The sequence below is a fragment of the Dermacentor andersoni genome, chromosome 10 (assembly GCF_023375885.2).
Source record: "Dermacentor andersoni chromosome 10, qqDerAnde1_hic_scaffold, whole genome shotgun sequence".
Taxonomy (NCBI): Eukaryota; Metazoa; Arthropoda; class Arachnida; order Ixodida; family Ixodidae; genus Dermacentor; species Dermacentor andersoni.
In genome coordinates this window covers 58,177,530-58,200,121 of record NC_092823.1, presented here as the reverse complement: position 1 = coordinate 58,200,121, position 22,592 = coordinate 58,177,530, and the positions used below count along the sequence as shown (strand labels likewise).

Below are 22,592 nucleotides of genomic sequence, written 5' to 3'. Positions count from 1 at the left end.
ATTCCAGATGGTGATGGTTTCTTGCACAGACGCGCGGACAGACTCGTTTTTCTTTCGCTTAGCCATATTAAGCTTCGCTTTAAAATCGCGGCCTATGCAGTGCTCACAAGTACAATTTCCGGAAATGTGTTTGTCGGTGCCTGGTCTAAAGCTTGGTGGTAGAGCGTCGTGGAAGAATTTTTGCGTGAGAATAAAAACAAAAGAACTACAGGACAAAGCGGAATGTATAGGATAATGCTCTTTCACTGTCCGCTCTAACTGTTTCCCCTATTTGGCTGTCTTTTTCGGAATAACGATTTTTTTTTGCTGACACACGGCCTTAGCTGTGCTACAATTAACTGAATTATACACCGAGTGCAATCGCATTGTCGAGCGTCCTATTGAACTTCATTGGGGCCTGCAGTACCAGGATCATTAGTGAATGCAAATATTCGGGTCTCATTCTATCGTCCACTGAATGGCGCAAATGAATCTCTGCGCTGTCGACTCTTTTGTGAAGGGTTCTTGCGTTGCGCTTCGCCAACGGTCGCAATGTCTTCTTTGACGGTCGAATGCTAATGACGAAAACATTCTGAGCAAGTATTCAACTCTATGCGAAGCAAATGATGCCACCACCGACAACGAGGACCATCACAAGTTCACGCGACCCATCAATGCTCGCTTATATTTGTTTGACATGCGAAGTTTCTCCAAGGGCAAAGCAGGTTAGCTCATAACGATCGTTTCACGGAAGAACGCTGATGCCTGGCGGGGGTGGCCGGTAAGACTTGGGGTCTAGAAAAATGAAACGTCGTGCTCCGTCTTCTAACAAACCAATCACTTAAAGATGTTTGCTCTTCACATTTTTATATGCCGCATGTGCCGCATCTGCGCGATTCTACTGTTTGATGGCGATGTGAACTTCTAACGCTTGTTTGCAAAGTGTTGTCAAGGCGCATATTTTGATTCCTGTCGAAGTTCTTGGAGTTCTTTGCCGGCTTTATTGCTTTCTCTGATTAGATTGTTCTTCAACCACCAATACTTCTGTGCGGAAAACTAAAGTGTTTTGATCAGATATCTTTTAAGTAAACGATAACTTAACATGATGCTGGTACAATTAATTGCTTGCTCAGTGTGACGTAGCGGTCAAGGACATAAAAATGTTTCAGTTCGACAAGGGGAAGATCAGTCTCGGCCTTGGCGCGCACTCGTGTTCGAAACAAAGCCCGCTCCGACACAGCCATTTGCCCTCAAAGGGTAGCGAGTCTAAGTTCTTTGCGGTCTGTCCGGATCGTCTGAAGGCGCGATGACAAGGGGTGGCTTTGGAAACGTTGTCCTCAAAGTTGTCAAAGGCCCAGTAAGTATTCAGCGTGATTCATACTAAACTGTCCGCTTCCTATCACAGTTTTACTTTCATGACGTAACCATTGAGGCAAAATAGGTCTGCACCGGCTATATAGACAAGAATGGGGGGTGGTGCCTCATACTAAAGAAGTTTGTATATAATTTTGCTGCTAACATTTGTAAAGCAGCATATCGATGGTGCTCTTCACTCTTTCATTTCTTTGTAACCCTAGCTTTTTAGCAACGGCCCGAGACCCCGAAGACGGGCCTGATATATACGTATACTGTGCCAGCATGTGGGATGTGGTTCAGGTGAAAAGAAAATGCCACAGGGAGCTTACCCTCGGCACTCCTGTGAGACAGGTGCTGAGGTGGCGCTATGGCACTTCATGCCCACCCGCCGAATGAAGCCAAACTCCGCCATAGTGATTGACAAACTTGATTGTACCCTTGATAATGGTGGTAAGTATAAAATATTCGTCTAATAATCAGCCATAGCAATTTTACTAACACGTGATTGCCGCATTTCTACTGCACTTACGACAGATCTGTCTTGCAAGTTATATTCAATGACCGTTGCATTGAAGGGTGCTTGCCATGCCTACCCGACGTACAGGTTTCAGCACACTTGCGTTAGCAGCGCGTGCTGCGCGGATTTCCAAAAAAAAAATTGAAGCTTGACATTGGTTACTGGGTTCACCAACGACTATTCAAATCTCAGCCACCTGCAAGTGCCCAAAATTTCGAACAAGTTTTGTTGTTCAGACCAGCAATTCTCACGTTTCTTTTTTTCGCGCGATGTGTGACACGACAGGTTTCCAGTTTGTAGCTCTAAGAACAGGAGTAGTATTTTGAGTGAAATAATTGTATCATCTAATGGAATCGGGAGCATGGCCCTACACAAAGTCGAATGACCTTTCCCACCGCAGCAATCCTAATAAGCTTGCATTCTTTACTCGGTAATCTATCCCTACAGCAAAATTGATAGTGCGGGAAAAGGTCCATAAGAACTAGAGTGGTTCATAGTAGTGCCAATATTCTCAGAAAAAAAGTGTTGAACTATTGAGAGCAGTAGCAATATGCTGGTTTAAGAGCGAAAAAGCAACAGGTTTACAATCTATGTTGCCATTCGTTCATCATACAAGGATGCGTTGGATCCATGGTAACTTCATTTTCTCTGTTAGAAATCCTGCAAAATATCAGAAGCATTTTATTAGTTAACCACTGCAATATTTCGACTAAAAATTACTTGTAAATAGGGAAGTGAGTTTTCCAAGAAAACGTAATAACCAAACAACTCATTATGGTTACCTCTCGATAATTACTATCGAAGTATTCCATTCTCCTTAAAGCCAGCTGTGACTTCTTACCTTTTCAAGCACGAAAGTCGTGAGACTCGCATACATTGATATAGAACAATTCCTAGTATACAATTCAGTTCTTTCTTTGTATAGTAGCTGTCTGTGTTTATTGTATTTTTTAGGGGTGTCACATGTGTGTGTACAATAATTACTTTTGTGGATAACTTATAGAAAAATATATCGTCAGATGACGGAATAATTTTAGAGCAATGTTCCAAATTATTTTACCGTCTATTCATTTCGGTTGTACGCCTTGTTTCTGCTGTGACGGATTTCTAAGCGTCAGTCTTTTTTATTTCATTCGTTTCCTTAAAGCTTCATATTTTCAATAATTTGTGTAAAACAAATGGCAGATGAATTGCACGTGCACTAAAACCTACGTAATAATAGATGCATCATGTTTCGTTGAAATCCAGAGAACAGATGAAAAATTACTTTTTCCACAGTGACGAATTGTCGCTACTCTAGGCGTTTTCAGGGAAACCTTTGAGCTAATGCTATGATATCCTATGCGATAATGCATGGACGTTCTTGGTACACGTTCACTTAGTGTACTTCATTGCGGGCTCAGTGAAGCAATCAAGGGCCCTGTGACATAAAACTGTTTCAATCTGTTTTTATTCCAATATTCTAACGTCAAATTTACGTAACCTACGACGCAAGCATCAGGCGGTGACACACAGTGTTGTCTGAACAACCCCATTAAACGCACTGTACGTTTATAGCAGGTAACTTTTGTTTGATTTCAAAGCGAATAAGATTGTCTAAGTTGAGCGGTTTTCTTGTCTAATTGGCTGACAAGAGGGGAGGAGCGCGCTCATGTGGAAACAGTTTTGATTGGGTCAAGCCAGAGCAGTGAAACTAGATAAGCGGATTGGGAAAGCGGTGCAGACATCTGTATTTGGTCCACTTCTCCTTACTTAGCTTTGGTGGCTGTTCTAAAACTGCGCTGCCGTGGAACGTAAGGTTATGAATGCCGCTGAAACGAATCCTCAATGAAGAAGAGTTGGCAGAGCGATGTCGTATACGTGCAGAAAAGGATTGATAACGTTATACTGCCACACAAAAAGCCTAATTATGCGCAAATAAATCCATACTTTCTTGTACGTGGAAGTTGGCAGTGCCTGAGCGTTCGGCGGGCATCTTCTATTCCTTCGCGACGGGTGAATCTACGGTTTTTCAGAAAAAAAACTTCAGTTTTTTTTTTGCATTTTATTGCATCTATAATGCGTACACGTCACTTTGACGCTGCGAGTTTTCGTCATTTTGTGACTTTGCCCGACAGGCAGGCGAAGTGGACGCGGACCAAAAGCTTTTGACCAATAAGAAAGGCCTAATGGCGAAAGTTTTGCCGAACCAGCAGTAATTATTTTTGTTTAGGTCGGTCTATTCGTGCATAATCAGTGTGTACACGTCATATCAGACAGGGAGCTACTGCGCTTTTCTTGGTGTCGATAGGAGAAGTGGGGGTGGCGCAAAATATTTTTTGACGAATTGTAGAGCGCTAATTATAATAGAAAATTTTAGAATACCATTGCGGTATAGCATCCCAAGTTTGAGCAGTAAGACTTAAGACTTGATGTGTGCTAAAGGTGTCGCGAAACTCAGAAGAGTGGCTGATATCCAGTCGCGTGCCGCCTATGTGAGCCAAGAAAACATGATGAAACCAACTTACTCTCAAGGCGTCCTGCCCAACCCTGTGTTTTCTACTGGAAAAAGCTACGAAAGTATGTTATTTAGCCTACGCCAGTATTGAACGCCTAAATGGCGCTTATACGTTGCTTATGCTTTCGCGTGCTTTTTTTTTTTTTTGCAATTGCAGTTCGAGTATTTTCCCTACACTATGACAGTAGTGCGAGATGGAACGAGACAAGTGTACGGGATTACAGGCTCCCTCTTCGGAAATATTACGGCGTCGCTGAACATCAGGTATGGTATCCATAATGAATCAACCTTTTAGAGGCTAGTTTCCTCTCAGTATGGATTTGGGGAAGGGCACAATCAGTGCACTTCTGAACGTTAATTTTGTATATTTGCGTGCTATACGAATAACAGGGTTTAGAAAAATAGTTTAGAAAATAGCTTTACCTAAAGGCTTCCTAAGGACCAACTGTGTCTGAAACATCAGCAATGAAATAAAAAGATTTTTAGCAAAAGTATGAATTAACAGAATACATAACAACAAAGAATAAGAATGATTGAATGAATAGTAAACTGCATATATGACGCAGGCCTTGATTCCATCTTTCTTTGTATGTCTATCTATGTTTCTATTACATTTTAATTATTTAACTTATATGCATCTTAATCTGGTTATGCTCTCGTATGATCACGTTTTTGGCAGAAGAAGGCACAAATTCGTATTTAATAACGTACCGTAGATTGCTGCAGCATAAGAACAAACTAATACTGATATCACGTGATTCTGTAACAAATCATCGAACGTAAAAACAGGATTCAATGGCGTCGGTGGTAATTGCTTAGGGGAGGTGACATCACGAGCTTACAATATTGTTCTTCTGGAAATAGCCGAATAGATTTTTTGCGTTGAGTACCACGCTTAGATATTGTCACAATATGCCCTGTGGTGGCGTCACAAAAGGATTACAGAAATGTTCTCGCGCTATGTCACCAATATTCTAGAGCCTTGCTATGCATCAATTTTCTGTGGCCGACAAAATTGCTCTAGAACCACAAAAAAGGCGTACGTAACTCACAGTGGTGCTCTCATTATCTATGGTTGGTTGTTGATCTCACTCACCTGAACATCTGAGAAGAGCATGCGCAGCCAATCGCTATTTTTTTTAACTGAGCAAGGCAGAGCGCGCGCTATTCCATGAAATTCCGCGAGATGGGAATGAAAGTCTTGTCATTTTTGTTTTATGCTGTATGTGCTGCTAGCCGTGTGTTTTCTGGCAATGTGCGAATCACAGAGTAGCATCCTCGACAAAACATGCTGCTGAGCTAGTCATTATCGTCCACTGGCTAGTTCCCGAATAAGATATTCTTGTTCTTGATGTTCAACTATGCAGCTACGAACTTCTGGACACCGTGGATGCCTACTGGGGAAACTTAATGGATGACGGCAATTTTACTGGTGCCCTTGGAATGTTGCAACGCAACGTAAGCTGTGCCTAAATATTTTTTTTGTTAGCATCAAATAAGGAAGGACACTTAACAGCCCAGATCTTACAGATTCTGTGCACCATTCCGCTGATGGCACTGCGAGCAGCTCTCGACTGGCCCCGAGAAAAATACGCAGATCTGCTACAAAGAGAGAAAACACTACAAATATTACGGCATATGTGTTTATTTTCCATAAAAGACGACTTCGTTGGAAAAAAGAAAAGATGCCACGATATTTTAGACAGTCCGTGTACGTGGCTCAATTCTTTAGGCTGTCAACCAATCGATGTAGTTCGCTGCGAAAGAGCTACGTACACGGAGGATCAGCGGCTGGCTACAGTGCAGGGCTGCAGAATTATTTTAATGCATGCTGTTAAACGCAGCAAATACGAAGCATACCGCGCAGGTTTGCTGACGGTGTGCGCACACTCTCTGCAGCAGTGCATTAAACTCGGAACACCGTGATCAGCGTCATGATAACATAGCCACTGAATCAAGAAGGCGAATAAATCCATTGATTCTCGCTGCCTGATGTGCCAAATTTTCTCCGGATATTAACGATGCGAGTCTATTTGTCTAATTCGTCTGTCACCAGCTTTACGTACTCGCAGCACAAGCACGCAGTTCTGAAGGTTCATTCGCAGTAACGTAACTATACGGCATCTCCACACTCGATGTCTTTGCTTTTGCTTGTTAAGTGTAACAGAACAAAAAGTCTCACTATCGAAGACGCCACTATACCAAAATTGTGGCTAGAAACTAATAAGAAACCACTAAATATTATGGCTATCAGCCTACACTAAAAGAAAGGTCCTGCTGCATACTAAAAGCTTGAACTAAGTTTGGAAATATACACGTGTAACAGTGAAAAGCCCTTCACAGAATCATCCAATAACCTGTTACAAGCATGAATAACCTCAACTCAAGATGAAATACTTCAGCTCAAAGCAAAACGATGTTAAAGTGGGCAACAAGGAAAAATAATTATTGCAATATATTACGAATAAAGAAACATCACATCAAAGTACAGTATACCACTAAGACTGGTAAGTAATCGTGAGGTGACTGTGTGATAATAATTATGTCGCAAAACGAAACCCTAAACACTCCCCTGTAACGCCATGGCGTGCAATCTACAGGATATTTTAGTTTAACCTTCAGGCTCTTTTCACGCAGGAGGCCGACGTCGCTGTGGGGCCATTCTCACTCAAGGTGGACTACCTGCGCTATTTGTACGCCGCTGAAGCGCACGTCTATGTGGATGTGCCCATCTTATCAGGACTGAGTAGACCTTATCTGCCAGGCGCATTTTCATCCACTGACTCCTTTGAGCCTAAAGTGAGTGTTCAGTTAACCACACGTAAAGAAGTCTCAAAAGAGCAAGGCTGTACTTAGCTCGGACACAGTCGAATGCAATGAAGCAGCGTCCTACAGGTGGAATTAATTGGATTAACTCTGCCCTCCTGAGTGGTAGGAGATGACATATTAGTCGAAAGAACGCTTTGCATTCTTTGTCCTGTCTGTGCCAACAGAAAGACTATCATTGTGAGCTGAATTTGAAGTCATGACACCACCCAGTTGAGCGCCACATACTGTACACTTTTCGGTTAAAGGCAGCACCAGGCCTACAACCAGGGCTATCAAATGATTCAGCAAGGGCAACGCACCTCTCGCTGCTCTTGCAGAGGGTGATGAGACCCGTCAGGGCTCATCCCGGGAACCTCAATTAAGTACGATCTTCGCTGTCTATCATTAAATTTGGAGGACACCATTAACAAATGTGATTGAATGTTTCAGTTAACCATGTTTCATAGAATGCTGGCGAAATGAAAGAAGAAAAACTAGAAAAGACCACCGGTGGCATCTGTAGCACAGGCGCGCATTCTCGAATCGAGCTTCGGCAACTTGTTTGTGCATACCTATTGCCTGTTGCCATGGCTACGGTATTAGCTATAGTAACTTCGTGGGTTAGTGGTGTTAACACAGTGAAGCAGCTTCCGCAGGTAAATGTCTAAACGATGTTCCTTACCACTGTACGAATTTAGAACTTTTTTTTTTGCTTTGGCTCAAATTAACGTCCGATTTCTCGCTTCAACTTCTTTTACAGTAACATTCGACCTATCACGCAGTCTATTTATGGAAGTGAGTCTGTCGTATTTCGTTGGTTTTTGCGTTCTACACTTTAAGATGCATCGGGAATAAGGACGATGAAAACCGAAATGCATGCTCCATTCGCGTCGCTGCTTATTCTGCGTGTGTAAGCTGTCGTGAGCGGGAATCGGTGCAGACCGCACAGATTCTAGTCGCCATCGCTGCTGCAACAGCTGCGGCAGATTATACCATCACGTTAAACGCGCGCTTTCAGAACAAGCAAAAGGAATTCTATTCGGTGCCCGTCGTTACGATGATGTGACAACGTGTGCTTCTCGCAAATATACCAATAATGTATGACGTCCCGCTACCGATCTGCTCAGGTGATTAGTGGAAATGCGTCTATGCTACATCATTTAGCAATTATGGCGATGTCGAATTAAAAAATGTGATTCAAAACTTTACGCTTTACACAACCTATAATTGAAGCACAGGAGTGCAACTCTTCTCCACCTAGGCACTGGGTAAGGGGGGGAGGAGATGAGGGAGGTGGGGACCATCATTTCTGCAGCAGGCGTCATGGGTATACTGTTTATACACCATGTCGGTGTATACACACTCCTACTTTCATATTGTTCAGTCTGCTTACAGTAATGAATGCTGTACAGCTGGAGCACTGCGCCAACGGAATGGGGAATATACGTATTGTAGCTCACCTTCATGGCAATAAGTGGCAAGGCGACTGAGGGCTTGCTTTTCTGACAAAGCCTGCAATGGGTGTTTGTATCGAATAGGTTAGATATGAAATGTTTGACTAGAATGTAGATTATATGCATAAAATAACTGTCTTATAAAGCTCTATTCAGCAAATATTGGGCACCCGAACCCAGACAAGCAGGAATCAGTGGTTATAATATAAGAAATATACAAAACGATCGCAAGTCAGTTCTGTTAGCGATGCGGCGAAATTTCCGGTTGCTGTGATGGGTATCTGGGCGGCATACCAATTCGCTAATTATTTCTTCTTTCGTTTTTATTTTCTTCCAAAGCAGTTTGCCTGGCATGGCGAACATGACGTAGGTCTAACAAGGGAAGATGACAAGAAGCAGTGCGTCCTCCCTGCTGCCGGATAACTATACGCAAAGGTCCGTCGGCTGATGCGTTTAAGTACACCTATTGTGCCGTTCATGCATGCGGTATAGGACTCACATAAAACCGAAAGAATTGTTCTAGTGTAGAACAAGCGCAATAACCTTCCTTTAACGCATTACCAGACCGATGCAATAGAAGTGGCTGTCGAGCAACAGTGATGACACAGTGTTTGCGGTAAGTTGCCATTATCAAATATGAGTGGCGAAAAGGTTTCTGTCTACATCGACAATGTACTATGGTACTAAACAACAGTAACCAATCTTTACTTTGGTATTCCTAAGTATCACCTACATGCGTTATTCGTATTGAACTTTGCTGGTGCTACTTTGCAAGATACATTTTGACTAACTATTCTTGTTGTACTTTATAACAAATGAATGCAGACGATGACGTTGCTGTTCGCGTGTATGCTGGTATTGGTGATCCTGTCACCCTTGGCACTGCGCACTACACGGATTAAATGGACGACAAGAATGTACATGCTCTTCTGGATGTACGCTGAGTCACTGTTCTTGAAATGTGAGTTTCCTGCATCATGAACACCCGCACCTTGAGCGTATTGTAAATGAAAAAAAAAAGGATTGTAAAATCAAACTGCCATATCATATGATATGACCTTTGCAAATATGAAGACCGAAGCCCGATTCAGTATCGAATACTTGACACTGCTTCTCTGCATGCTTAAGACTATGATATTCAGGCAATAATATTTGAAACCCACAGCGTGATCTTTATATTGACACGTGTACTTATTTATCTTTATCGGGCGACCACGTTGCACCGCCTAACAAATGTTATCGCCCAGCGCAGGACGCGCCTGCATGTATAGGAAGTTTCTGGAATGTTATCGATGGTTCCACCCGCTGTCTGCGACTGAACCTTGTGTGATCTCATTGCATGTATGCGCGGTGCGAATAATGTAGAACTTTGTGGAAGACCTGTGGGTCCGAGCGATTACTCCGGAACATTCGACGGCTGATATGTAAAAGCCGACGCTCTTGACCCCCTGAGCAGATTTCGACGACCGCCGATCATGTTCGCGCTAATGCTCTCCTTTGTGTGTAACTTGCTTTTGTGGGCCCAAGCTCGCCCAATAAAATACTAGTCTCGCCATTCACCGTTCGCTTTTTTCACCGTCACTACCATGTGACAATATAGGGATTTGAATGCGAAAATGCTGCGCACGCCTGGAATGCAGTCATTTCAGCAGCCTTGGACGTTGTTGCAAACACGCCTTGTATTTCGTTCTATCCAACATGTACACGTGCCCAGCGACAAGCACCCGGCACCTGAACTCCACTGCTTCTCGAATCCTGTTCGCATCCTGGATGATTGGCACATTCATCATCGGCCAGTACCTCACTGGTCAGGTGAGCAGCAACTGCGTGACAATATTGCGCCCAAGCACAGCTACTCTGAATTAGGGGGAAATAAAACATGCAGTAAGAAAAAAAATAACTGCTTTACAGTGCGCTATCTGATTTCGCGTTTCTTTCTGTGTGTTTTGTTCTTCGCTCTCTGTGCACAGTGGCGGCAAGAGCACATTCAAAATAGCACAGAGCACATAAGTGGCACGAAATGAAAGCAAAAGAAAACAGAATGCATGGGGGCGTTTGTCACAAATAGATGACGAGAGTGAGTACATGCCGTAGGATTTGTCACTGTAGTTGGCTTTAAGTTATATTCAATGGTTATATTGAGCGCCTTTTCGAAACTGAATTTCACTGATCTATAACACGTATATAAATGACACGAAGTATTGGCAAAGCTATGCGGCTTTTTGTATGTCACGTATCACGCATTCAACTGTTGCGCCTACTTCCACTAAAGATCTGCACTGCCTGTCACCCCACGTTATGGCAGCGTTTTGGGCCTCTCTCTTTAACACGCCTGAACTGGATTATCTGATAGCTTAGGTATGATTAGTATTTTCAGGGTTCTTCACGAACTTTCTGGGAGTCTGTCTGCCTATCTATCTATCTCTCTGCATGTATGCGTATCTCTGTACCTAACCGTTTTTTCAGCCTATTTGGGTCATTGAGTATGTAGTCCATGTTCAATTAAATAGCGCAGCAGGCTGAGGCACTGGTAGAACAGGGTTTGAAACCGATCGTTGGCCCAAATTAAGTGACTGGTTGTGTAACACTGGGTATGTACCACCAGGCGTGTTCCGCTTTTCAATGAAGGTCGTTCAGATTATGTACTGGGCGTGTGACAAATCGAGTGTGTTGTCTCTTCGGATACAAAATATCCTTTGAGTTGTGGCGGTGCTCGGTGCAATCGAAGCCGCGGCACGTGTGAACATTTCGGCGGGGCCTCTAGAAGGCACAGCGTGTGCACAAGGAAGCGCTAGAGGCTCCCGGCTGCATACACGTTTCTAGATTTAGGTGCACGTTAAAGAACCCCAGGTGGTCGAAATTTCCGGAGTCCTCCACTTCGGCGTGCCTCATAATCAGAAAGTGGTTTTGGCACGTAAAATCCCATAATTTTTAATACACGTTTCGGCGTTTGCCATATGCTGTGTCAGTTCATTGTTTCAATGCCAATCGCACTAAGGTCTACATTCACTGCGACATGGATTGTGCCCGAATGTTTTGCTGTGCCAGAGGTGTAGTGTACGTCGATATGTATCCCGCTCCGAATGCTCTAACAGGCCTTCGTACTCATGTGAATTCACAAGCGATACCCTCCACTGGGAAATCTTTATCAGAAAATATGTTATTTTTTTCTTCCGTTTACCACAGGTTAAGGCGGCGTTGCTAATCCGTTCTCCAGCTCCCCGCATCGACACTCTTGAGCAGATGTTGGAAAGGCGACCAGCCATACGGCCGGTGACTCTCACAGCAACTCCTCTCATGAACATGCTGAAGGTGGGGCATCCGCGGTCAACACAAAATGCGGTGACTGCTTTGTCGTCCTTGAAGGCTAAATAGTTCAGCCGTAACAGTTTTTCTGCAACCTGCCGTGGTCGCTTAGTGGCTATGGTGTTGGGCTCCTAAGCAGAGGTCGCGGGATCAAATCCTCACCACGGCGTCCGTATTTCGATGGGGGCGAAATGCGAAAACACCCGTGTACTTGGATTTAAGTTCACGTTAAAGAACCCCAGGTGGTCGAAACTCCCGGAATCCCTCACTACGGCGTGCCTCATAATCAGATCGTAGTTTCGACACGTAAGACCTCCTCATTTCATTTTAAAGTGTTCCTGCGTTCTGGTTGCAGCTTTCGGGCTTGGAATCCTACCGTGCGCTACACGACCGCATCATGCGCATGCGCAGTGAGGTACCTCTCACCGACATCTACTCTCGACGCACACTGCGTCAGGTTGTGGCTGGTGACGCAATCATTATCATGGACGCCACGGGCAACCGGGTGTACGTGGCGCCTCACTGCGAAGCGCTGCAGCCGGCCTACTTCCACATGTCGTCGCAACGCCTCGAAACCGCAGACTTCCGCTGGTACATGAACAAGCGCCTGGATCCCAAGCTGGTAGCCGCTATGGACCGCAGGTAGGAGCCTTTACGAACAGCGGCCACTATCCAAAAAAAAATGTAGTTACGTCAGAAGTCGTTGGAATATGTGATGCCAAGGAGGCTTGGAGACACATATTTTTTCTTTCTTTCTTTCTTTCTTTCTTTCTTTCTTTCTTTCTTTCTTTCTTTCTTTCTTTCCTTCTTTCTTTCTTTCTTTCTTCATTCATTTATTCAACACATTTCTTAGAGAAATGCCTTGGGGGACGCGACAAAACGCACTGAACATGCAAGACTGGGCCTCGCCACCCTTGGCAGCTGCGGTCACAGAAGCACATTAATCATTAACAAAAATGTATACGATACAATAGCCGCAATTTGAAACACGGTAAAACTTAAACATCAACAAATGTTCTTTTTTTACATCAATAACATAAATACAGATACAATCCGATACATTGTACAGGTATCTCGAAACAGCAGTTGTCCAGGTACAGAAAATATATTGGACTTTCCCAATGAAAAGCCAAGACTCACAGGGTCTTGGCTTTTCAGAAGCTGGCCGACCAAGGGAAAATGCAGCTGACGAAAGGAGAGCTGTGCGAAGTCGACCCCTCTGGCCCAAACCGTTAACGTTTTGTTTTCTAAAATAATGTTTCTAGCTGGCCTGCCATCCTCCCTGCGGTTATTTTTATTGTGGCAATTTTAGTGCGCCTATTGTGCGCTTGAGTGCGTGGAAAATTTGGATACGCCAGCCTTCTAGGCAGTTCTGTGCAGGTAGACGAGCACGCACAGTAAAATGTTGTAAATGAAACCTACAGCAACCGGAAGATTATGTTTAATGTTAAACGAGCTCTGTATGTTGAGAAGGATGTAGAGGGTTCCCGTTTTATAGTTGTTACACCTTCTTAACACTGCATTTTTTTCATAAAAAGTGAAGCTACCGGCTAGTATTAAAAAAACGCGAACTTATACATGGCTTAGCATTCAAAAAATTACCTGAGCGCCTCAGTAGACCGGCAGCTCACATCAAGCAGGACTACTAACAAGTTCATCTGGCGAAAAGAAAACTGAAATAATACAGCAGAAAATACGTGACAACATTCTCGAAGTCATGAAAAAGTAAACAAAGAAAAGTGTGATTAACTTTATTCGGCATGTGTGCATGTCAGTGTGCTTGCATGTGGCTTCTCAGTTTAGTAAATAAAAATGTTCGCTCAATACACACTTTAAACCTCGCTTCGTATCGACTATAACCGAGGGCGTCTACACACCGATAGCCGAGTGATAGGAAATTTATACGCAAGCTATTGTCATTCCCGCCTTCCCCTGAAGGAACACTCAGGGTGAAGTGAGTACTATTGAAAGCTTTTTGATTCTACGTGAAAACTATTTGTGACAGGAGTCAAAGAAATCACCTAAGACCGCTTCACTATATAACATGTCAAAGGGAACTGTTGAATGCGAAGAACGCACACTAAAAAACCGTAATTCTAGCTTTGACAGCTTAACTGGTTGGCTTGGTATGTCGTGTGCTTTTGATAAGGTCGTTGACTACGGCATTGATAAGGCTTTTCTATATCGCATTTCTGGAAGGCGCCTGTGATGCATAAAAGCAAAAGCATCGCTCTTTGTGCAGGAGTTGTTGGCGGAGGTGGCGGGCGCTCGTGAACGTGGAGTCGAAATTATTGAACCGCGGCTGAAAGGTGCCAGAGTCGCACCCCTCCTTTAAGTCCGAAGGTCCTGAGGTGGTGCCTCATATGTGTGCGAATAATCCTGCTTGTCAAAATTATTGGTTGTACGATGTACATGCTGCGATTACTATGGCATCAATTTTTTTCTGCCTGGAGTATGTGCCGTCGCTTTGTGAAAAATGTTTTCGTCACAGAAGGCAAGTGTCGCAAAAAAATACACCGCCCAGGCACCACGTACAGCTGGTAAACTAGCGACGCTGAAATGTGCGGTCCCGGCGTTTATGTCTATGTCGAAGTATTCGCTGCTCTTCCTCGCGGGTCCGAGCTACTGGATCCTCGACCCGACGTTGCCGCTGGCGATCTCGCTCAGCCGCGGCTTCGGCGACGTAATATTGCCGTCTAAGCTTTGCTTCGCGAACTCCCTCAGCCGTACGAGTCGGCGGATCGGCCCGACTTTGCCGGTTGCTCTCCACATCGAAATAAATGTTTCTCTCTCTCTCTCTCTCTCTCCACATCGCGGGCCTGACCTTCGTAGGCGTGGGCGCGACTCCGATGAGATCTCTCCCGTTCCTGCTCTCGGCGCCGTTGCTCGTAGGCCAGCTGCTCCCCGGGAGAGCGGATGATGCCTGGTCGTTCCATTGCGAAGTCGCAGAGAGACTGCTGCGCGCGTGTCCTGTTGCGAGAGAGAAACGACGACACTATCAGCGTTGCCAGTGGCGCGCCACACCTTCCTCCGGAGGGTCTCTGTGGTCAGACCGCGAGCGTTTCACCTAGGCATCTACAGCTTCGCTGTAAAAATTGTCGCTGCCAGCCACGCAAGTGCGCTAGTGCCGCTGCTCGCGCGTTCATCGTCGTTGTCTCCTTCCACAGCTGGCACCGTTGCCGTTCATCCTTCCTTAGCAGAATTTCACTTCTCTTCTGTCGCCATAATGGGAATGGTGGTGGTGAAAACTTTTATTTTTCTCAGAAGAAAAGCACATGGAGGTACGCATGGGCCGGTACTTAAGGGCCCGGCCCTTAAGGTACTAGGTGGAATCCCTAGTACTGGATCCCAGTGGCGTCGGCCGCTGCCCGGGTGCGCTCGGCCTTTGGGCCTGCAGGTCATAGGAGCCGAGCAAGGTCGCCTCCCAGTCCTCCCAAGAGGGGTTGGGGTGAGGGGCAATAGCTGGGTTAGATTATCAGCCTCACACCATGTGCTAGATATCTGGAGACTTCTGGCAGGCCCGTGAAAGAACGATCAAAATGTTTGAGTGCTGCCGGGCACAGCAGAGTGTTCGTACAGAGACGGAGTAGAAGCCGCTCCTGCGTCTTAAATATTCCTTTACTCAGGCGAGGGAAATGGCTGTGTCCAGATTGATAATGCAGCACAATGTCTTTAAAAGAATACGCAGGGTTGAATTCGAGATCCTGATCTAGGGGGTCGAGAAAGGAAGCCCGGAGAGAAAGCGCGCGGGTGGCGGCATCGGCTGCCTCATTCCCCTCGAGACTCATATGAGCAGGAGCCCATACTGTGTTCCGGTGAGCGCGGTCCCCGGTGTAAGTGCAACATTGAAGTATTCGGTAGGCTAAATGAATGAATGAAACCACGTTTATTCCACATTAAAATGCGCCGAAGACGCTGCGGTGGAAAGAGGAGGGGTGTTATTTCAAAAGGGGAAGGGTAAGGCTGCCTCCGTTTTATTAATGAACGTCCTGGAGGCAGCTAAGTGGGGACCACATGACGCTTGCGGCTGTCGCGGAGCCGATCGCCGACTGGTTGTGGTGCAGGGTCCTGAAGGAACAGCAGCAGTGCTCGCCAGAGCTCGATGGCATGGTCCCGAGACGTGGTATCCGGGCAAGCCCAAGTCCGGAGAGAAGAAGGCCAGGGTACCCGCTGTATGGTGGCCAGGGCACGAAGCCTTGGTGGGATGTAGAGGGGGCACTCCCAACAAAGGTGGTTTAGATCAGCACGACATGTGCACATGAAACAGAACCCACTTACGGGTGCTGGTGTGCCACCCTTCTGGAAACGGTTCAACAAGTGAGGAGTAAGGAGGGTGCTTGTCTGGATTCTCCGAAGCAGGACTGACTCTCGCCGAGTGAATACCTTCGGTGGAAGTGACGGTATAGAGAGTGGATTGCCCACTGCTGCGAGGTAGGCGGCACGTCGTTGTTTGGTCGCATGCTTGTCTGCCATTGGGTCTGCTACTTGAGGTGTGGTAGCTAGGAGAGGATAAGGATTATCGGAGGCTCTGGCTAGCGCGGTAAAGGGATGAGCGCGCGCCAGTCTGTGAGCCTTCTCGGTAGGCTAAGTATGGAGCCTTGCTCGACGTTTCGACAGGCCCCTCGCGAGTCGGAGATAATTGTTTTGGAATCAGAGTGGGTAGCAGCCAGTAAAATGGCGACCTCCTCCGCATGAGCTATGTGGCAGGCGCGAAATGTAAGCCCGTTAACTGTTTTGGACAGGTGGACGACTTCGGCCTTTTACCATCCTCCATGGTGGGGGCCGGAGGCGTCGACGTACCGGGTTTTGACCCATAATGGCGGCCCAAGGCTTCTGCCCGCGCCAGGCGCCGACCATTATGGTCCTCACGTGTCATGTTGTTAGGAAGAGGGTGTACGTGGAGCGCGCATCTCCACTCGAGAGGGAGTTGTACTCGCTCTTCCATAAGGGTTGTGTGTTGGATGTGTAGTCGGGCAAGGAGGCGGCGACCAGACAGTGTCTTAGAGAGGCGTGTGTATTGGTTAGTTAAGTGAGCCTCTCGCAGCTCCCGGAACGTGTTCACGATGCGTAGACCCAGGAGACGCTGGTTGGAGGTGTTCACGGAGAGATCGAGGGCTCTCGTAATAATTTTGCAGTGGATAACTTCGAGTGCATCATCGTCTTGCTTCCGAACGCGGAGGTAAAGAGTGTAATATAAGATTCGACTGGTCACGAATGCATGCGCCAGCCGTAAGGCGTCTTTGCACCGCAACCCCCACGTGTGTTGGAAGCCCGGAAAACCATGCGGCCCACCTGGTCCCCCACCTTACGGAGCTTGGCCAGGCTAGTGTTCGAACGTCTATGTTGTTCAATGAAAAGCCCTAGTACCCGGAATTCTGTCTGTTCAGGAATTGGTTCTGTCTCCAGAAAGAGCTCAATTTTGGCGGTACACTTTGATGAGGGGCGTATGGGTACAAATTCAGACGTTTAGGGGAGCATTGCAGGCCCCAGTGTCGAGCATAACGGTCCACTATGGTCGCCGCTTGTTGGGTGTTGGCCTCAATATCTCCGAGTGAGCGTGGCCCACATGGTGAAGTCGTCGGTATGCAGCGCATGCTGCACACAAGCGACATCACCTAATTGGGCCGGCAGGTGCATCATAGCGCGATTGAATAGGAGAGGAGACAGCACTGCACCCTGTGGTGTTCCTCTGGTTCCAAGTCAGAAGGGGTCGTGTTCAGTGTCCTAGATTTTAATATAGGGGTCACCATTTGTCAAAAAATGCCAAATGTATCTTAACGCGTTGCGTCCGCAGCCGGTTTGTGAAAGATGAGTGAGTATTACCTCATGTGTATCGTTGTCGAGGGCCCTTTTCAAGTCTAAGGAAAATACGATCTTATCTTTGTAGGGGCACTTGACTGGGTCAAAGATGTCCCGATTGAGTTGTAGCAGAACATCCTGTGCGGACCTGTGAGGGCGAAATCCGAACATGGAGTCTGCGAAAATTTGTTGATTTTCCATGAACTCGGACTGCCTGTCACGCACCATCGTCTCCATTAGTTTGCCCACACACGAGGTGAGAGAGATGGGGCGAACGTTGTCCGTGTTGATGGGCTTGCCAGCTTTGGGAATGAAAGTGACCAGAGTGGTTTTCCAATCGTTCGGGAGTGGCGCGTCCCCAAGCCAGATTGAAGTGATGTAATCCAATAAGGACATGTAGGCCGGGTCAGGTAAGCTATTGAGTAATTTGACTGTAATTTTGGCCCGACTCCAGCCTGGGCCGCGTATCATTTTCGCCAGGGCTGCCCGCAGATCGTGGAGCTGGAACGACTGATCCAGCGCAGCGTTCTCCGAACCTGCATAATGGTACGCCGGTCCGCGGGGGTCCTGGGTAGTGCAGAAGCATTGGTCCGGTAAATTGTGCGCTAGCTGAGTTGTGTTGTCGCGAAAACTGTATATGGCACGTTGTAGTTGTTTATGAGTTTCTGTGCGCGTCTGCGTTGGGTCGAGAAGGGCGTGGAAGAGCCGCCAGGTATTCCTGCTGGAGACCTGCCGCGCCGCCGTGTTGCAACAATCCACCCAGTTGGCGACTGCGAGCTGGGCCGCATACTCGGCCACCTGCTGGGTGAGCTCGGCAATCCGAGCCTTAAGTTTGCGGTTATGCTTTTGTCGGAGCCACCGGCGGACGAGGCAATGCCACGCTTCCCGGAGTTGGAGGAGGTGGTTATCCACGTCCGATGCCGCCTCGGAAAGCTGAATTTTGGTTTCGGTGGAGCCAAGCCTAGAAACCAATTGTTGGGACCATGACTGGTAGCCTTGCTTGAGTATAGATGTCACTGTGTTGTAATTTTGCCTAAACTTGGACCGATCTGGGAGTCGGGCCTGTGTTGGGGGTTTTGCTAATGACTTGGTCCGAACTGTAGGGTTTAGGATGCAGTGGTCGCGACCGAGGGTTTCCTCGGTGTTGACCGAGTCTGCATACTGAATGCTGTGGTTAAAAGTCAAATCCGAACGCGTATCCTGAGTCACAGAATTGCCTATACGGGTTGGGTGGACGGGGTCTTTGTGAAGAGTGAGGCCCAACCTTGACGCAAGCTCCGCCAACTTGCGTCCCCGTTTCTCTTCACGGCGGTACCCCCAGACTCGGCTGGGGGCGTTGAAATCGGCAACACTGAAGAGGGGGTCCCGACCCGCAACTCTTAGCGCAGGGTTAAAAAGGTCGGAGAATGATGCATTCGGCAACTTGGGTGAGCAGTAGACATTTAGAATGTGCAATAGTTTCGCCTAGGTTTCACCTAGGCATATTACAGCGTCGCTGTGAAAGTTCGACGATTACTATACTCCATAGTGCGAAATTTGTTACACGTGTTTTCATTTTGCGATAGATTGGCTGGCGCGTACAATCTATCTTGTGTGGCACGCTGCAAACATAGCTAAGTTGGCGCAACAGCCTCTCTAATCCAGAGATCACGAGAGCCAGCGCATCTGTGACGCTTGGGCTTGATTCAATGTAGCCACCGTGCAGACCTCCCTGACGACGCGCGCTATTCTGGCGCCGTCTCGTAGCCATCGGCGCCGCAAAGCCCGTCTTGTGCGGCACTACACTTCTCATACTTTCGCCATAGCCTCCAACTACGCTTTCCGCCTCATGGTTTCGTTACATCCTCCTGCTACCCTTTATAGCTCATGCTCTCTTCTCTATCGCCGACATTTACGGGTGGCTGCACTCTGCGTTCGCTCTTTCACCCTTTGTTTTGCTCCTTCTTTCGGTTACGCTGACCCCAATGCTCGCAGCAGGAACGCGTGCCTAACAGCTGCGCTAAAAGTATAAAACATCGTTCTTTTTCAGGTGGAACAATTTGAAGCTTGTTTAATGTGTGTGCGTTTGTGTGTGTGGGGGGGGGGGGGGGGCTGCCGTGCTGTGTAGAGAGTTGTGCGAAGTTATGTGCTTCGATTAACGCGAGTCTTTGTTTTTGTTTTCGTTGGCTAAACTAAAATTCCACCAATTTATAGACTTGCTTCGTTCAGGTGGTAACGTTATCTAGAAGTTTATATTTACCGAGGTCCTACGTCAGCCGGCCAATAAACATTCCCAGTCACAAATGATTCACAAGCTTGTCGTGCATACTTCGTTTCCTGGTACAAGCGCGGGAATCAGGCCAATCTAGGTGTTAACCGAAATCCATCAATCAACGGATTCGAAGAGTAATTTAATGCGCGACCGCTGCAGAAGCTTCAGCACAAACAAGAAGGTATCCTTAAACGTTGCCGACAGTACTGTTTTGTTGGAAAAAGCTTCGCGAATCGTGCAATGCACTCCCACTAAGCTGGCAGAGAAATGTCGGGAAAATATGTTTGTCCTAAATATTGCTATGGTCGTTAACAACTCCAACTTTGTTGGGGATGTCGAAATCCTTGCTTTCGACGAAACGTGAGCATAGTAAAATGAAAAGCTGGTCACAGTTTCCCCAGAGTCCACAGGTTCTCCAGACTCTATGCCCTGAGGGGGGGGGGGGTATATACATAGAGGGGGGAGCAAAATGAGGGGGGTGTTCTTATTGCATGCACATCACTTTGTGAGCATCAGTAAGGGACAGCTGTGGTTGTGTTCTTTGCGTGCTTTGTTTCTGTGCTGTTGATAAAAAAAAGCGAGATTTGCTAAAGCTTCCCAGTTGAGCCAGACCTATGGGCCATCAAGTCTATTGACTGCAACATTTAAATATTGTTAGAAGTCGGCTATTTATTCCTCGTTCTTTTTATTCTTTTCGCTACACTGAATAATTCCAACGGGAATTATTGTTCTATTTTAATATTCACCTTCTGCACGCATTCTCGAAGCTTCTACAACAAACTGATCTCAGACGAGTAAGGCTTATAGAGAAGTGGCGATGTGCACGTGGTACTTTCCTGAAACATTTTAGCAAATTGTCGCTCCCCTATCTGATTGTGTCAGCTTTACACCAATGCACGTCTTGCGCATGGAATTGCGCTATGCGCTAGTATACTCAAACACGAGTAAAAGACGCAGAATGCATCAAAAATAGCAAGAGGATTCGCAGAATTGCTTCCACGTAAAATGCGGCTCTGTCCAAATTCTATTTGTTAGCAAATGAAAAAAATCAAAATGAGTATGCCTGGTGCATTCGTTGGGTTGTTCATGCGTGCAGAGCTTGCTACCGCGTTAGTTTATTTCGGCCGACACATAATTTTAGGCATAACACACGAAGCTTTTACAACTATTATTGCCACGTAGTTGTGGCAGCGAAAAATAAGAAAAAGAAGCAATCATCAAGTCATAAAGACAGTGGTGAGCATCTTTGTCGGTTGTCAAATATAATCCAAGCGGTCATGTGCGTTTGCTACTGTATAAACTTGGCTCACTATACATTTCACGTTGTTCACTGCTTTTCGCGTACATCCGGGAATGTATTAACACCTAGAAAACATAATCTTATTCCACATCGCTCAAGAAAACTTGACTGCTGTAGGCCTGTGTCGAGCCGAGCGAGAATTACATAATAATCCTGGCACAAGGACAACAAACATCAGCAACAAATACTAGGCGGGGCACTCTGATGTTCTGTGGTGCATTGTCAACCGTGCGCAGGATCCGCTGGCTTCTGGAAGGTGCGGTGCCATTCATGCATCACCACGAGATATTTCGCAAGCCGGCCACCTGCTTCCTCGACCAACTAGCAGGAAGCGGTAGCGAAGCAGCTGCTGGGCGGTACGAGGTGTTGAACCTGGTGGACGTGCAAGCCGCCTTTCTGATTCTGCTATGCTCCCTTGCATTTAGCGTGGCCGTATTTGTCGTGGAACTGTTGCTTCAATTGTGGAAGCCTCTTTAGTAATTAAAAAAGCTTGCTGTCAAGCGTTGAATATAGTTTGCTTGGCTCATAACCATTGCTTTAGGAGAAAGAAGTGTAAATGTCTCTGGTGTAGCTGCTATAGATTTTCATTCGAAAATTGCTATGACTAAAGGCAGCAGTCAGCCGAAACACGTGAAGCGCAGTGTTACTCGAAACAGTAGTTAGGAAGTTACAAAATTGGTCGTTCGTCCTTGTTCGTTTACCCCGGTTTCGTTCAAGCTCTGGCATGTAAGCAACACCCAGACATTTCCCGACCATGACAGAATTATAAGAAATAAGCAAACTCTTGTGGTCTATGTATATGAGTAAATTTATGTTTTCATTGTTGTTGCGATGCTCCTTAAAACAATTATTTTTACAATTACCAAGTTGGTAACAGACTGAGCCACACAATGCAATCAATTATCAAGTTAAAATACGCAACGTTTTGTCCCAAAGCAACATGCATGGTACGAGGCGCCCCATGGAGGACAGCTGAGTATTTGAACCACCTGAATTCCTTTAACATGCGGTTATGCAGTCTCTGCACAAGACTTTCACCAACAGGACTTGCAAATGTTAAGGTGTTTTTCTTTGTCCCCTAACTACTTCGGAAACGTATGCGAAATCAGCGACCCAGTTGCTCATATAAGGCAAGGCTACAGCAAGCTTTGTGGCTTGCAACAAACATGTTGTTTGCCATGTTGTTTGTCACTTTGGTGTCGCAAACAGTAGACGGAAGAACACATCCCGGCCACGGCGGCCGCATTTCGATGGGGGCGAAATGCGAAAACACCCGTTTGCTTAGATTTAGCCGCCCGTTAAAGAACACCAGGTGGTGAAAATTT

General features: G+C 46.3%; 1 protein-coding gene across 1 annotated transcript; it reads left to right on the top strand.

The window, feature by feature from the left end:
• The first annotated feature begins 6,992 nt into the window (after positions 1–6,992).
• LOC126543792 (uncharacterized) lies at positions 6,993–21,862 on the top strand. Its single transcript, XM_050190915.3, has 6 exons — positions 6,993–7,148; positions 9,437–9,572; positions 10,326–10,423; positions 11,798–11,923; positions 12,273–12,559; positions 21,504–21,862. The coding sequence occupies exons 2-6, from the start codon at positions 9,440–9,442 to the stop codon at positions 21,742–21,744; spliced, it is 885 nt and encodes a 294-aa protein (XP_050046872.3). The 5' UTR covers positions 6,993–7,148; positions 9,437–9,439; the 3' UTR covers positions 21,745–21,862.
• The last annotated feature ends 730 nt before the right edge of the window (positions 21,863–22,592 follow it).

Coding starts and splice junctions, on each gene's coding strand:
- LOC126543792 (XM_050190915.3), top strand. CDS start 9,440: ATGACGTTGCTGTTCGCGTGTATGCTGGTATTGGTGATCCTGTCACCC. Junction 10,424..11,797: donor GCCAGTACCTCACTGGTCAG/GTGAGCAGCAAC, acceptor CGTTTACCACAG/GTTAAGGCGGCGTTGCTAAT. Junction 11,924..12,272: donor CTCTCATGAACATGCTGAAG/GTGGGGCATCCG, acceptor TTCTGGTTGCAG/CTTTCGGGCTTGGAATCCTA.